This window comes from Vidua macroura, chromosome 8 (assembly GCF_024509145.1).
Source record: "Vidua macroura isolate BioBank_ID:100142 chromosome 8, ASM2450914v1, whole genome shotgun sequence".
In the NCBI taxonomy this organism is placed as follows: Eukaryota; Metazoa; Chordata; class Aves; order Passeriformes; family Viduidae; genus Vidua; species Vidua macroura.
This window is the reverse complement of record NC_071578.1, coordinates 18720457-18735324: the sequence shown is the minus strand read 5'-3', so window position 1 is coordinate 18735324 and position 14868 is coordinate 18720457. Positions and strand designations below refer to the sequence as shown.

Here is a 14868-nt window from a genome sequence, read left to right as displayed (position 1 = left end):
AGCTCCCTCAGCTGTTCCTCACAGGGTTTGTGTTCCAAGCCCCTCACCAGCCTTGTTGCCCTTCTCTGGATGCGCTCCAGCATCTCAATGTCCTTCCCAAACTGAGTGACCAAAACTGGACACAGCACTCAAGGTGTGGCCTCACCAGTGCTAAGTACAGAGGAAGTATGTATATACACATATATAGGTGTGTATATTCTGATTTACATATAGGTGTTTTGTTTAAAACTTTAATCTGTACTCCAACATGCCTGTTCCCCTTCTGCGTGAACTTCATTGTATAGTGATACAGATTTTTTTGCTTGCTGATTTGGAGCAACTATAAGGCAAATAGTCAAGTTTTTTATATTAATCACAGAAGAGAACCAGCTCAGTCTTATTCCCAGTTGTAACAGAGAAGATAACTTTTCTTAGATTAAGCACAAATCAGCAATGGTAGTACCCAGTGGTCCTAATTTGCTAATGTTCCCATGAACTACCCTAATGCTTTCCTTGTCACTACTTAACTTAAAATGGCTGTAGTTTAAAGTTTACAGGTATGCAGCAGCTGTGCTTCACTTCTCCCAGATATCCCAACCACAGAGCATGACCCCTCTATTTAGGGGTCACTACCACAAATCTGCCTGTGGATTTTTCAGTAACTCCAGTGTTTCTGGAGTACCTGAAGCTTGTTAGAGCCAAAGAGGACCTCACATTCCAGTATTTAATGCAGAACAAAGTTGCTTAACTGTTGTTAAGTTAACCAGCTCAGAGAAATTAAGATGCAAAAATTAGCAAATGTTTCACTTCATTGAATATAAGGCTGCCTTGCAATCTTTACGCAAAAAATGTGCTTTCAGTCATCTGAGTAACAGTAAACATACTGGAGGGAAACCAAGCCCAAACAACTCTTTTGTATTCTCTGGGATCAATCAAAAGTTTTCACTGTTATTATGACTGAAAACTGAAGCCAGAAAGCCTCTAAGGTAAGCACACCTTATTTCAACCTGAACAACCTATTAATCACCTCCTCTTGCATCTACTGCTTGGGAATATTACTAGAAATAGGCAGGCAGATGATTGCCAGGAGAAACTTTACAATCGACACGGGGTTTGTGCATCTAATCACAGCTGGCTAAAACACTTCTGATTTTGCAATTTTCCATTCAGCAAAAGCTATCAATGTGTTACAAGGCTGCTCCTTCAGCACTTTATAGGAAAAATAAGTCAATTGATTAGGTGATATTAAAAACCACCAAGATCAGCCTCTTTTAAACTTTTAAAACATCTTTTTTAGGCTGCTCTCTCTAAATTGTAGGAAAAGGATAATCTCATACTTTTTTAAAGAATTTGATGCCAATCCGTAATTATCACATGAGATATTATATACAATACACTTAACTAATGAACACAACTACACACTAGAGAGTGAATTTGACTTGAGAGTTAGAAAAAAAACAGATTGACTTTTTAGATAAAAATAGCCATAAATACCTCTATGTCTGTAATAGCTAAAGCAGTGATATTCCAAGGTGTAAGTACCAAAGAGTAAGAGATACAATTATCCTTCAAGGCATTGAGGCACACTGGGAATCTATGTCTCCAAATCCAGCTCTGATATAGACCTCAGTAGGCTACACAAAAAATTTAGATGTACACACCCCATTTCACCCACCCTACTGTAAGGTCTCTGAAAAACCTAAGCATAAGATGCAAGCTTATTACTAAAAATGTTCTAATGTTAAAAATACACCAAAAATTGCTTCCACACTCATAGAATCTGAGTATATGAATATCTGTGCTAAACATACCTACTTCCAATTACCCTACAACGTGTGCAAAGCAGTTGGTGACACAGCCCCAGGTTCCTGCCTCCAGGAACACCAGAAATGCTGCACCCTTAAAGAACATGGTGGAAACATGCAGTGCTCACTTAGCAAAGGGGTGAAGTCAAATGCTGCAGACTCAAGGACAACACCCTCCCTCACACTAACAGCTACCTGTAGTCCAGGTGCACAAGGAATCAGATGTGGTCTACATTCAAGCAAATGAAAAAATTATAAACAGGCCACTATTACTCATTTGCATCAAGATCAAAGTAGTGCTTATTTACAGGAGGAGAGGACTGGGTTGTAAATAAACTTAAACCTTGACAAATAGGTGACTCCACTCCTTCCTTTGTTTTTTGAATTCAATTCTTGACTCCTAAAAAATGAAATTCTGAATTTCAACCACTGACTTCACAGAATACACATATGGGCTTGCTCAGTAATAAAAGTATGCTTTGACTTGTGGCTGTCATACGAAAATCTCTGTAGGAAATTTTCTAAAACAGGAGCTAGGTCTTCTGCCAGAGAGAAATGTTTAGTAGCAGATGAGAGACCATCACTTCTGGGACCAAGAGAAGCTAAATGACTCCCAAAGGTGGATTTTGTTTCTAGGTGTGAGGAGTATTGACTCAGAAGGTTGTACTCCTAAGAGCTTAGACTTCACCAAAGCAGGGAGGAGCAATCAATTTCTGAAGAACAACTTCCCCTGCCCCTATCAAGAATTATTCATACATGTCATAAAGGCCAAGTAGAATTAGCTAAGTTCAAGGTGCAAATCTAAGCCTATATATAATTTTGCTGAAGTTTTAACTAAAAACCACTGAGGTGCAGGGTTTAAGGGGAATCAAGAGCTTAAAATTAGACACAGTTTTAAAACTCTCTGAGGTTCAAGTACATAAAGGGTACTACACCACGCCTCCCTGGCACAATTGTTAGTCTTCCTTCTTCTCTTAAAAAACCCAAAACAAAACACCCTAAAAAACAACCCAAAACCCAACCTACTTTATTTTACCAGTCAAAGAAACACATCTGTCTGAAAGATCAAATCAACAAAGTCATTCATTATGCATCGATGCACGAGGCAAACATTCTACAGGAGGAAAACCCATCTGTTCTTCTGGGGTGTCTCATTCACAGAAATTACATTTAATAAACAACAAACTTTAAAAATCAGTTTGCAGGAATCTGACAGCCTCACTTGAAAGAAACAATATAGCCAATGGATGATGAAAATCAATGCCCACTACAATCAAGTCTTGACTAATGTCTTTGTGGAGCTGAGGTGATTTCAGCAACACAGGTATTTTATATACATATATATCACTGTGGGATCATGACTGACACACACATCTCATTAGAAGGCAGACAAACAAGTATGCTTCTGCCAGGGAAGAAAAAAAAATATAAACTCCAAAGTCACGAGCTCACATCCAGGGCTCCCTTTATGGAAAGTTGTTGCACATTAACATACACCAGAAACATTAACAGACCTTCAAAACACCACCAAAGCATACATGACTATCATGTAATTAAACAGCATCAGCCCTTCTTTTAGAACACAGTATTTTTTGAAGAATGACTCTCAGCTTACTTAAGTGAGCTGCTAATAAAAGCCAGACAGATTTTGTTAATATCGGAGAGGTAGTTTAAAATTCAGGTTAATGCAACTACTAGAGATCATAATCATTAACTCTAAGTTTCTGGTCTTGAGACATTAAAGTAAGGAGTTCACATGCAATAAGCAAAGTCAAAACAGAAATTGTAAACAAATGGGTGATTACAAGCAAACTGCAAAATCTGAAACTGATGAAACTTCTTCTCTGAAGGATCACTACCTGAAACTCTGCTGCTGTATCTACTGCTGTTAGTTATCATAATGTTTACTGAATTTTTAAAAGAAAGAGTTTTCTCCTCTTTTCCCTCAAAATCCTTTCAGAAACCACTTCCCACACTTTTCCTTTTGTAAGTCATCCCCACTCAGCAGCCATCTGCTCCTTTCCTCACACACACGCTGTACACACTGCAAAACAAACAATGCAGAATCAAACAGCGTGATCTGACTTTTTTGTTAGGACTGCTCAAGCTCCCTCCCATCCCATCCCATCCCCTCCCTCCCACTTCCTGCCTCCTCTCTTCCCCCTTCATTGGGGTTTGCTGGGAAGCAGCATGTGCTAGCTTCCAACAGTAGGGCTTCAGAGGACCAGCTTCTCATCTGGTGCACTCAAGCACAATTTCAGAAGAAATTCAGGAAAGTCACAACATTTTGCACATTCACCACAACCGAGATCAAGCAATGCTCACTGCCAGGAGGAAGACCCCTCTGCTCGCCAAACACCGTGCCCACCATGTTCTGCAGCAGAGCTTTGGGCCACCAGCACAAGTGTCTGCAGACTGGGACTCTGGCAAAGCAGACATCTCAAAGGACCTAGTGACAAAGGCTTCCAGCTGCTCTGCTTTTATCCATGCACCTGAAGCCATTTGCAAGGCTAGTCAGCAGTGCCAGACCTCTTTCACAAATAGGAGTCAGGAGAGCACAAGAACCCAAAGGATTTGCCCAATGCAATCTAGCAGGGTGGTAAGACAAAAACAAATCCCAAATTACAGACCTGGCTTAATTCAGGCCTGGCTTTACTCTTGTGTGCTTCTTGACAGTTTTCCAGGTACCATACCAAAGGCAAGGTAAGTCATGCTCTTGCCAGGAAGATGTGAGACAGTAGAAGAAAGCCCTTAAGTTGGCAAGGGGCATGAAGAGTGGAAAGTGTAACTTTTTCTGAGAAATGCTTTATGATCGACTGAAAAACACACCAAGTAAAAACCAAGATTTGAATTGTCAGGAAAGGTCTTCACAATTCCCACCCACTCGAGCCTATGCCTATAAGAAGTACAGCAGGAGAAGTACATTCTGCTTCTCACAGAAGAGATAAAGAATACTCAGACAAAAATCCTTTCAGAGTTAGCCAGTCTCAATACAAAGCAAACTTCATAAAGGAAAAATGCTAGCCCCCATGTTAATATATGAGATAGCTGCACATAAACACACAACTCACAGTACAAAAAAAAATAAGGGATAAAATTCACAAAGGATTTAGAGCCTGGCTGCTTAATGAATGATTTTGTTTAATGGGCAAGCAAAACCAAACACACCCACATAGAGCCTTTGCAAAGCCTGAGTATCTGGATCAAATTCAGCTACTCAGAGACCACAGCCACAGCTCAAAGTCCAAAAAGTGAATGGAGAACGTCACAGAGTGCTTCTGGACCTTAAAAACAGCTCTCAAAGTGTCACTCTAGATTCAACAACATAAAGCATACACTTTTACCTTGAGAATACTAATCTATGACTACAAATTCTTGCAAATGCATCAATTGCGTTTTTTCCCTTAAGTCCTGCTTTTCCAGTAAGATGTGGCTTATTTGAATCAATAGGCCATAGTGCCTTTCCTATTACAGGATGCAGATCATTACAAAGGCAGAAGAACTTTATGAAGATGCATCACAATGTGCTTCTCTCACCATAATTTCATCCAGACAAATTAGGCACTCAGTATCTTCCAGATGACAGCTTTGAGAAGCACTTGGAGATGTCAGGGACGAACACAGCATCTCTGCTGAGCATGTAGCAGCCTGTAACACTACACAGCACTTAGAAAACAAGAGAAGTGGGCAGAAGGGAGTTTCAGCTGATCAACTGGAATCAGCAAGTTTAAATCTGAGTAGAACATTGATCTGCATCTGTGATAAACGCTGTGCGATCTTTGATGACAGCTCAGTATAGATTTCCAGGTTGAGGCTATTCAGAAGAAACAGTACTGCGCCCAAAAATGACTTGCACCAACATCTCACGATCTCTCATTCCATCACTGATCCCACCCATCCCTGATCTGCTTATGAGATCTGCAGAGATCACAGCACCGGAGGCCATGGCTCGTGCACATTTTTAGAAGAGTGGTGAAAAGCCATTGCTGAGGCTGAGCCATTCACTCACTACAGTAACACTAACAACTTGTAGCAGACATCAGTCTGCTTCAGTGAGGAAGGCAGAAAGCCCTCAACAAGACAAAGCTGTAAGGTAACAAACGCAGAACAACATCTCAATCATGTGCCAGCATCCTTTCCTTGTTTCCCATCAAATCCTGAGATTGATTTTGCATGCACTAGGAAACATTGCTGCCAGCACACTGTCCACCAAACAGGGGAAGGGAGTTGTAGCTTCTCACACACAATAGAGCAACGCTCCCTCAAATCAGGTAAGCATGAAGCTATTCCTAGTGAAGGGTAAGTAAGAAGCTAATGATGGTTATTAATAGCCCTTAAAGCTATCAGTTCATCTGAGTTAAATGCAAGAGTAATAATCCCTTTATGACCTTCCTTATTTTACTGGGGAAATGGACAAAGTTTCACAAAATACTGCTGCTAACCTCAGATTTCAGCTATTTTAAATGTTGAAAATTACATTAACCTAAATCTATCAGGCTCTTATGCACACACATCACTGAGGACATAGACCAGATATGGTAGGCAAAAGCCTTTCCTCTTAACACATCTTCAAATTCAAAAGGATTTTTTCCACAGTTTTCCACAGGTATTGAGTCTACATTTTAATCTGCTATGAAACATGCCTGGGTATTATACATCACTCAATATGAGAAACTGGATTGTAATGATAAAGGTAGTAAGGATTTCTTGCTCTTCTTCACTTAGTCACAAAACAATAGTCCAGAAAATTTCCTCTTGTAGCAAGAAAAACTAGAATAAAACCAAGCTTTAACCTGAAATACAAGAGCTACATCTTGACCAAAAGCATAGAAGAGAAGAAATAGTAAGAAATCTGTACTGTTCAGATTGAGAATTCTTCCTCTGCAGCTCTACGACAATGCGGATAACTAACCACATCCATAATCACAAAAGATAGCAGAATATAAAGCATGTTCTGGGAAATAGGAAAACAGACACCTTGGTCCTTCATTTCTTCTGCTGTACTTCTTGAGCTCTTCCTCCAAAGGACTTCTTACAATACAGGATGCAGGTACCAACAAGGCAAAGTTCAGGTTTGAAATAGCAAAAATGAAAGCAAGACAAAATTTCATCTGCTAGGTGACACCCTACCTTTATTCACCCTGGCTTTAGACACAGCTTGTGAATAAACAGGGGAGATATGTACATGAATCTGCTCAATCTATAAAGTGCACACCTGGAAATGCACTTGGTCTAAGAAGCTCAGTACTACAAAGCAAACTTACATATTTATCTGTGAAACAGTACTATTGGTTTTGATTGTGGTTTGGTTTTGTTCAGATTGTCAAGTGGCTTTGTACAACTCAAAATATTTTAAAACCACAGTGTACACATTTGTTTGAGTAACTTATTGTTCCTGCACAGAAAAAGTAAGAAATTTACTATTCTTATTGCATAATAAAGGTAAGGTAAGAAAATCTAACTTTGAAATGTTGCACGTTCTTCTCAAACACTATTGTGTGTTTTTGCAGACATAAGAACTGTCTAGGCCAACCACAACATAAAAAAGTAACTGTGACCTATGTTGTCTAATGAGAATTTATGCAACTGAAATATGAAAGTATTGAAGTTACACTGACTTTGTACTGAAGCACCTTCTTTCTCAGTTTTACCTAGTATCAATCTCTTGTACAGTAGATGTTACCTAGGGCACACCAACTACCTGCAATTGCCCAATATAGGATCATATTCAGCTGCATTGCTGCTCTTTATCTTAGAGTTGCTATCTCAACAGAAAACAGGATTTTGAAACTAAAATCTGATTTAAAATATGGCAAGGATAATCTAGAAATTCTTTTTCTCTTGCATCCCATCTCCCCTTTACTATATTCTTTAAATATGAGCAAAACTCAGTCTTGTCCATTGCATCTTAACTGCATCCAAGAGTTAATAGGGACTCTGACTATAAAGTATCCTTGAACATCCTAACTGATGCAATATTAAAAACAATTAACTGGAAAATTTGACTGGATTGGTCAAAGTCAGCAGATTATCAAACTGATTGCCCTCCAGCTCATTGTAAGGTCCACTATTAAAGGTTAACACCAGAAGCAGGAGCAAGGTAGTATAATAGCCAGGCTTATGTGCACAGGAGAAGCCACAGCGTCAGTACACCTGACAGCTCACCCAGAGCTCCAGCTGTTCCAGCTGCAGTTTTGGCAGAATGCAGGACACTTGGGGATGCATGAATATGCTGATGGAGACAGGAAAGACAAGACTTGGGAAACACAAAGTGTTTCCAAGTTAGCCTAATCTATTGCTTGCATGGTCCCACTTCCTCTTTAACGCTGCACATATTTAAACAAATGTTCTGTTCTGTTTCTAATGTGCCAAGGCTTGAAAATATAACAACAACCCAGCAAGGGGAACAATAATCAACATTTCAACTAGTTATCATGAAGGAAACACAGGGGATATTTGTTAACACCGAAGCCACTGTGCTGGAAATTAAAAACATGTTTAGAAAAAGAGCTGAGACTCACTTCTGAGCCCACTGTGTGGTTAGAGGCACAAGTTGTTCTGATCTGCTTCCTAATCTCCACCGCCCCAGAGCAGGGTAGTAAATTCACAGCACTGCCCTGCATTTGACAAAGGAGCTGTTTCACTCTCAGCACATAACAGTTACTGCAAGGGAGAGCACCAAAGGGAGGAAAATAGTAGAGCCCTCTTACTCAGGGAGCTGCCCAGACAGTAACTTTATGTGACAGGTGGGAAGTGACAGGTAACAGCAGACTCCTGAGACAAGGTGCTTTATGGATTTAGAGCACTGTCTGTGATAGTAACTTCTTGCCTAGTTCTGGTAACCAAAGGCAGCAGTGTGCCAGCCTAATTAATTACTGGTTTAAGAATCTGAAGGGCTAGAATCCATTTTAAGATGTTACTAAGGAAAATACTCAAAAAAGCCAATATTAGGACAATTTATTTCTCCTGGTGACTTTGATAGGTGCCATCTGGACAGCTGTCAGGTGAGATGGGTCATCAGGGCAAATTATCCAAACACAACAGAAATTACTCTTTTACCCTACTCAAAGTGTTGGTGAATCCCTTTCTGTAACGTGATAGTGTCTTTCTAGTCCCTTATACATAAGCTACACCCTATCTGTAATCAGCACCACTCTAGGTCTCCACAGAATTAACCACTGCTGAGCAGTCCACAAAGCAAACCCTGCAGCTGTACCTAACATGAATGCTCTGCTGACGTCATTTCATGTTAAAGCTAAAAAAACCACAAAGACGTTTCTGTGGAACTGACAGATAATATAAGATCAATGCAGTACAGTGTACACTAAAGCACATTGCACATTAAGGTTTTTGGGCTGGATCTGCAGACACAGCCCAGATAAATAAGGCTGACATGTGAAGATGACTAGACATAGTCTAGTCTTCTTCACATGCTATTATAAACTGTTAAGTAGTGTATTGATTGGCTTTTACTTATAATCAGTAAAGATTATAGATATTTTTGCATTAGCACCACAGCCAGACCTCAGATTGATTCCACTCACACACACACTCCAAATTAAGAATACAAATCATATTGCATAAAGCAGTACAGTATGTATACATATGGGTGTATACAGCCTTCCTTGTGATATTCTAGTCACTTTAAAATACAGCACAGCTACTACATGCTACCAAGAGCAAAGAAAAACAGGATGCATGGCTACATATAGGGGTTCACATTCCACATAATTTTTCTTTAAATACACCTGTAACAGCTTCTACAATAATGGTGTTAAAGCCATCATCCAAATCCCTATCTGCCTTGAATTTTTATGCAAAATAGATGGCTGTAGCTTGCATTTTGCAGAAGTTACTCAACAACAACCTCTAGAATTTTGCAGCCAGCTGCTTTAAAATAGCAAACACAAAAATAAGAAGATAATTTGGCAGCATCTGTCCTCACTAAAAGCAGCAATAATGCAAGGAGTTGGAGCTTAGGAATAGAATCAGGTCTGATTTGGTAACCCCTATCATTTTATACTTAGATAATTTCCAGTGAAAAACAAGCATATCTGACAGTACCTGTTCCTCTTTTTCTTTGGTCTTGCTCCTGGAGACTCTGGAAGAGGTAACATCCTGAGCTGGAATGACAGAGATTTGATGCAGTGGCATGTTCATCACACCGCCTTGTTTGGTCCTATCATTTACAGGAAGGAGGCTTGAATGCAGTGCTCATTCTGTGCCATTGTAAGGCCTTGCAACTAAAAAATAAAAATATTAGATGATGTTAAAGTAGCTTGAAAGGCAGTAATTTCTAAACCAAAGCTATGCCATCCACTGGCCCGAGACATACGTCTTATTTTCTCTGGATTCTGGTGTACTTGCTGGGTGAGAAGAGACACAGAAATTTTAAAGATATTAACTTGACAGGTCAGAGCACAATTAATGCAAAATGAACAAATAAATTCTCAACCAGCTCTGAAAGCATTCTAAGAGCAGGGCAGGGATCATGCTTGAGTTTGCTCAGATAAAGAGAAGGAGGAAAAGCAGCTCTCCAAGCTAAGCATGCTGCCCAGAGGTGCAGGGAACAAAGCTCATACAGGTAAGTTTCCTGAAGTGCCAACCCCTCATACTGAATCAAATTGCCTCAGGAGTCATCCTACAAAAAAGTGAGGGCTGCAGCTTTGGCTAAAAACAGACAATAGCCTGTATTTGGTTCTTTTTATTCATATAAACCTGTAGCAGTTGAAAGATATATCACATGAGCTGTTTCTTTCCTAAGACTATTAGGGATTAATACAATCAAAATCCCTCATTAGGGATTGTGAATTCACTGGATGGACTACACACGCTTCATCCTTCTTCTACTAATGTAACAGGGAAGCATTACACATAGGAAAGATAGTGATAGACATAAATTAGCCAAAATTGGCAATGCTAATCTGAAAGGCAGGCATAATTAACTGTACCTTTTATTAGATTAGTGAAGTTATAATAAATAAAATGCTTTTTGAAACATGTAATATTATGGAGTGTTTATTTGGAACGTAACTTGCCATAAATGAGACACTATCAATTGTGTTTAAAGGACAGATTAGAAAGGAATTAACACAGCAGGGACTATATTAAACAGGGCAACTGAATGATGCACCGTTCTTCTGTTTCCATAACATACCAACTTTTTGTTTGTCTGGTTTTGAATCTGAAAAAGCAGAAAACAAGAGACTAGATAAATGCCCTATGTATTATGTTGTTTAATAATTTGGAAGTATTATAGCTTAACACTTAGTGCATACCCTTAATTTATACGGCACCCATTTTTTATTTAACATTTAACTGGAAGTTTTGAAGATAGAACCAGACCATTCAGCATATTTCATGGAATCAAAAACCTAAAAAGCTTCGCTTAGTTACACTAGACTCCACAGGAATACTGCAGTTGTGTAAAATGAAAACAGGATCAACTATTTTGATTAGTTTTGATTAAACAATAGGAAAAAAAATTAAGTTCCAAGGCACTTTACATGAACAATGACAGTTCCCTATCCTCTTTTCACTGAGGGGGAAAGAATTATCAAAGGTTGTAGAGAAAATCATGAACAAAACCAAAAATGTAAGCAAGGCCTGCTGCATGCCAGTCACACACTCCATCTGCTGCATGATGCTGTTTGCCCGTTTGAGCGCTCAGCCAAGTTCAAGAGCTTTACTGACACGTGGGCAGGATTTGTATTACTCCCATGGAGGCCAAGACAGAGCATCATAAAGCACACACGAGAGCTTTAAAGGCAACGCCTCCATAATTTTCAGGCATCACTTGCTTTAAAAGTAAAATATATAAGTATGCATAAACTAGCAACAAGGACACCTCCTTACTGGAGGACAAATGGAAACATGAGATTTACCAGCATTATTGAATCTCAGCACAAAGAGAAAACACAGAATCTCCTCAGATCCTCCCCACACCTGCTTAGTTACATCCTCTAAAAGAGCCAAGCCAGAGGGAATATAAACATGGGCTGAGATGGGATTATCAAACCACAATCAACAAGGCAGGAAGGGAAGGTATTTTCCCAAGAAAACACAGAGAAAGGAAATCCAGAGAACATTAAGCTTCAATGAAAATATGCCAGGTAATATGTTCTGTGCTATTGCCAGTGATAACAGAGCAAAAGTGAAGGAGTTTTGCTCTGTGTCTCCCCTTGAAAAGGGTTCTGGGCTTGCAGACAAGGACACGTTATGACTATAAAGAGAAAAAGGAAAATTATTGGAAAACACAGTTAACCCTCTCTGATGATGGCAAACAAGTCAAACCAGTTCTTTTTGCAGGTATTTCAAGGACAGCATGTGCTAGAATTCTTTGAAAGAGCTCAAACAGCAGATATAATCCAACTGTGTATTCAAAGACGATGTGAAACAGCCCTCCTCTGGTAAAGAAGCCTGGCAGACACTAATAAAGCCTGCCTTTGTTCAAGGGTGGCTTAGAGAAAGCTGTAAACTAAACCCAGATGCCACCCTGTCGCATCCCCAATCTGCTGGGTCCCTAATAATGCACACAACTCAAATTCTGTCTGTATCAACCTAAAGCACTTTAAGTCCACAGTGCTAATTAAAGGATAAAGTTACGTGAATGAACAGACCATCTGCAGTACTGAGTACAAACAGACAAGCATGCCAGAAAAACAATGCCACTCAAAGCGAGTTAAGACAAGTTCCACAGGATATTTCACAGCTAAATTAATTCCATATCCTAGCTGATTCAAAGGTGAGGAGCTGGGCACGTGCAAAGTGGGATCCAAACTTGAAGAACATCAAATTGGGGGCCTGCCAAAAAGGAAGAAGTGCTAAGGCAATGAGACTGCTCCTAGATAGTCCCTTCTGTTCAGGATTCCAGTTAAATGTTTAGGCCATATCTCACACAAAATGAGAATTCCTCATTACTACAGCATCTCCATCCAACAGCAGAGTACTCTTGCCCAGGAGGTGGCAGGTAGGGGCTCAGCTTCCTCTTTCACTGTGTTTTATTTGGTTCATAACTTCCTGCAAAGTTGGCTGGGCCACATGGGAATGCCAAGACAGAGGACAGCTTGAAGCTCAGTTGTTACTCTTATCTATAGCCACACTGGTTCCTAAAAGATCCACTCCAGTCATACTCCCATTGCAGAGAGTATTCAGAAACAAATGCCGTTTCAAAAGAGGTCAAAATCCTGGCTGCATAGCCCCCAGATGATCTTAGCTCAGTGAAGCTAAGATCACCCACTCAGGTTTTGCTTTCTGCAGGATAGGCAAAACAGTAACTAAAAATGCCTGCAGACATCTGGAACCACACCACCTAGGTCCTCATTACATTGTAGAACCACAGAGTTGCAGCAAAATCAGTCAGATTCAGAGAAAACAGGATGGAGTCTCTCAAGGTAGTTGAAAAGTACCAGAGGAAGAAAAAGCATGCACATGACTTGGGCCTGGTGGCTGGGGCATTCCCTTGAGCAATACATCTGACAGCAGCAGAAAATTAGGTTCCTCTGGGTATCAGCAGAAGTACTTGGAGTTAAGGAAACCTTCCAGTCTGACCATTCATGTGACTCTGGCAGTTGCACTCCCAACACCAGAGACTTTCATTGCTGGGACTGAAGCCCCTTCAAAGCAGAAGGCTCCTGTGAGCCCATGAGACCCCTGCTTGACTCCCTGCACACCCCACTCACACAGTCAGACCAGGTTTCCTTACTGGTTAGTCCCAAGTTTCCCATGGCAGCATCTCAGATTTCTTGTTCCACAAAACCATTTATTCACAGTGCAGTAACACAAACAGCCTGAACTGGTGCCTCCAAGGAGTACCCCCAACAAAGGACCTCCTGGGCTTTTATCCCATCACAGTCTCTCTCACTCTTTGTCCTGAGTCTCCTGCTCCTGTGCTGTGTCTCCCAGTGTCCATTCACCCATCTCACTGGCACCATTCATCTTCTTTGCCCTTTGCTGTCCAAGAGGTTGGCAATTCATGGCCTCTTGTCTCAGGCTCCCACCCAGAACTCAACCAGAATCTTGCAAACTGAACTACCTGCACAGATGTATCCCTCAACAGTGAGAAGGGACAACAACAATAACAGGAAACCTCAGCAGGTGGAAACCACTTGGAATTCCCGCTTTAATTGTCAAGACCTCAGTTTCCCAAGTGACAGCAAGAACGTGAGATGAACCAAATGATCTGTAACTTGCTGGATTGTTAGTGTCAAGTGCCATTGGAATGCAGACGGAAGTCCTTCCTCACCCGCCACCTACTGCAGCCCTCTGCCCATTACAGGTTCCAAAATAAAGGCTAAACTACTCTTTGCCAAAGATTCACAGCTGGAATGGGGCAAGTAAGCACAAATCATGAGTTCCTGTCTGTGATTTGATGCCTACCAGAGCCTATAAACATGCTATCTGAACAGCAGATTCTCTTAGGTCACTTACACTTCAGAAAGTCCACCATATTCCCTTGCTACACAAGGTATGCTGGAAAACTTCAACAGAAGCTCTGGAGCTGTAGTGACACTGGCTGCAGATGTACACAGGCCTCACCAAAAGAAATGCATGTAAGTGTGTACAAATGCTTTGTATTACTCTGAAAGAGAAAAAATATACCAGTCAAATAGGTCAGTTGCTTTCCTGTTAAAAGTACAATAGGTATTCTGGATTAAAATAATGTGTCTTTATATGCATGAAACATATGCCCTGGGACCGGTGGCAGAAGGAAGATGATAGTCACTAACAGAGGGGAATTGGAAAGAATTTCACCTGTGAGTTGTTCTGGTCTGCCCCGAGGTTTCTTAACTTCTCTTCAACTGCCCTAGCCCACAGTAGTGATGGTAAGCAGCATCACCTATGTCAGTGCTCTGACATTCTGTTGCAGGGTGGGCAGGTTAAAAATAAAGCAACAGATCACTGATGTCCACATAATGCAGACACTGAAGTACCATCCACTGCTGTGACAATCCTGCCATGGGATAAATCCATCTGTAGACTGCAGGGCACCTTCCAGATGCAGGCTGAAAATGCTGCTCTGAGACTTTGTGGATCGCTGCCATGCAATCTGGTCTTCTGAAACTTCCCCTCTACGCAGCACAAA

The 14868-nt window shown here is 40.6% G+C and overlaps 1 protein-coding gene across 2 annotated transcripts in view; it reads right to left on the bottom strand.

Annotated features, from left to right (window-relative positions):
- MARCHF8 (membrane associated ring-CH-type finger 8) overlaps positions 1-14868 on the bottom strand; it is a 90165-nt gene that overhangs the window by 58293 nt on the left and 17004 nt on the right. For both annotated transcript variants that reach the window (XM_053983874.1, XM_053983875.1), the window contains exon 2: positions 9849-10027. In XM_053983874.1, coding sequence (XP_053839849.1) covers positions 9849-9944 — 96 coding nt within the window. In that variant the 5' untranslated portion in view covers positions 9945-10027. The remainder of the gene's footprint in view (positions 1-9848; positions 10028-14868) is intronic.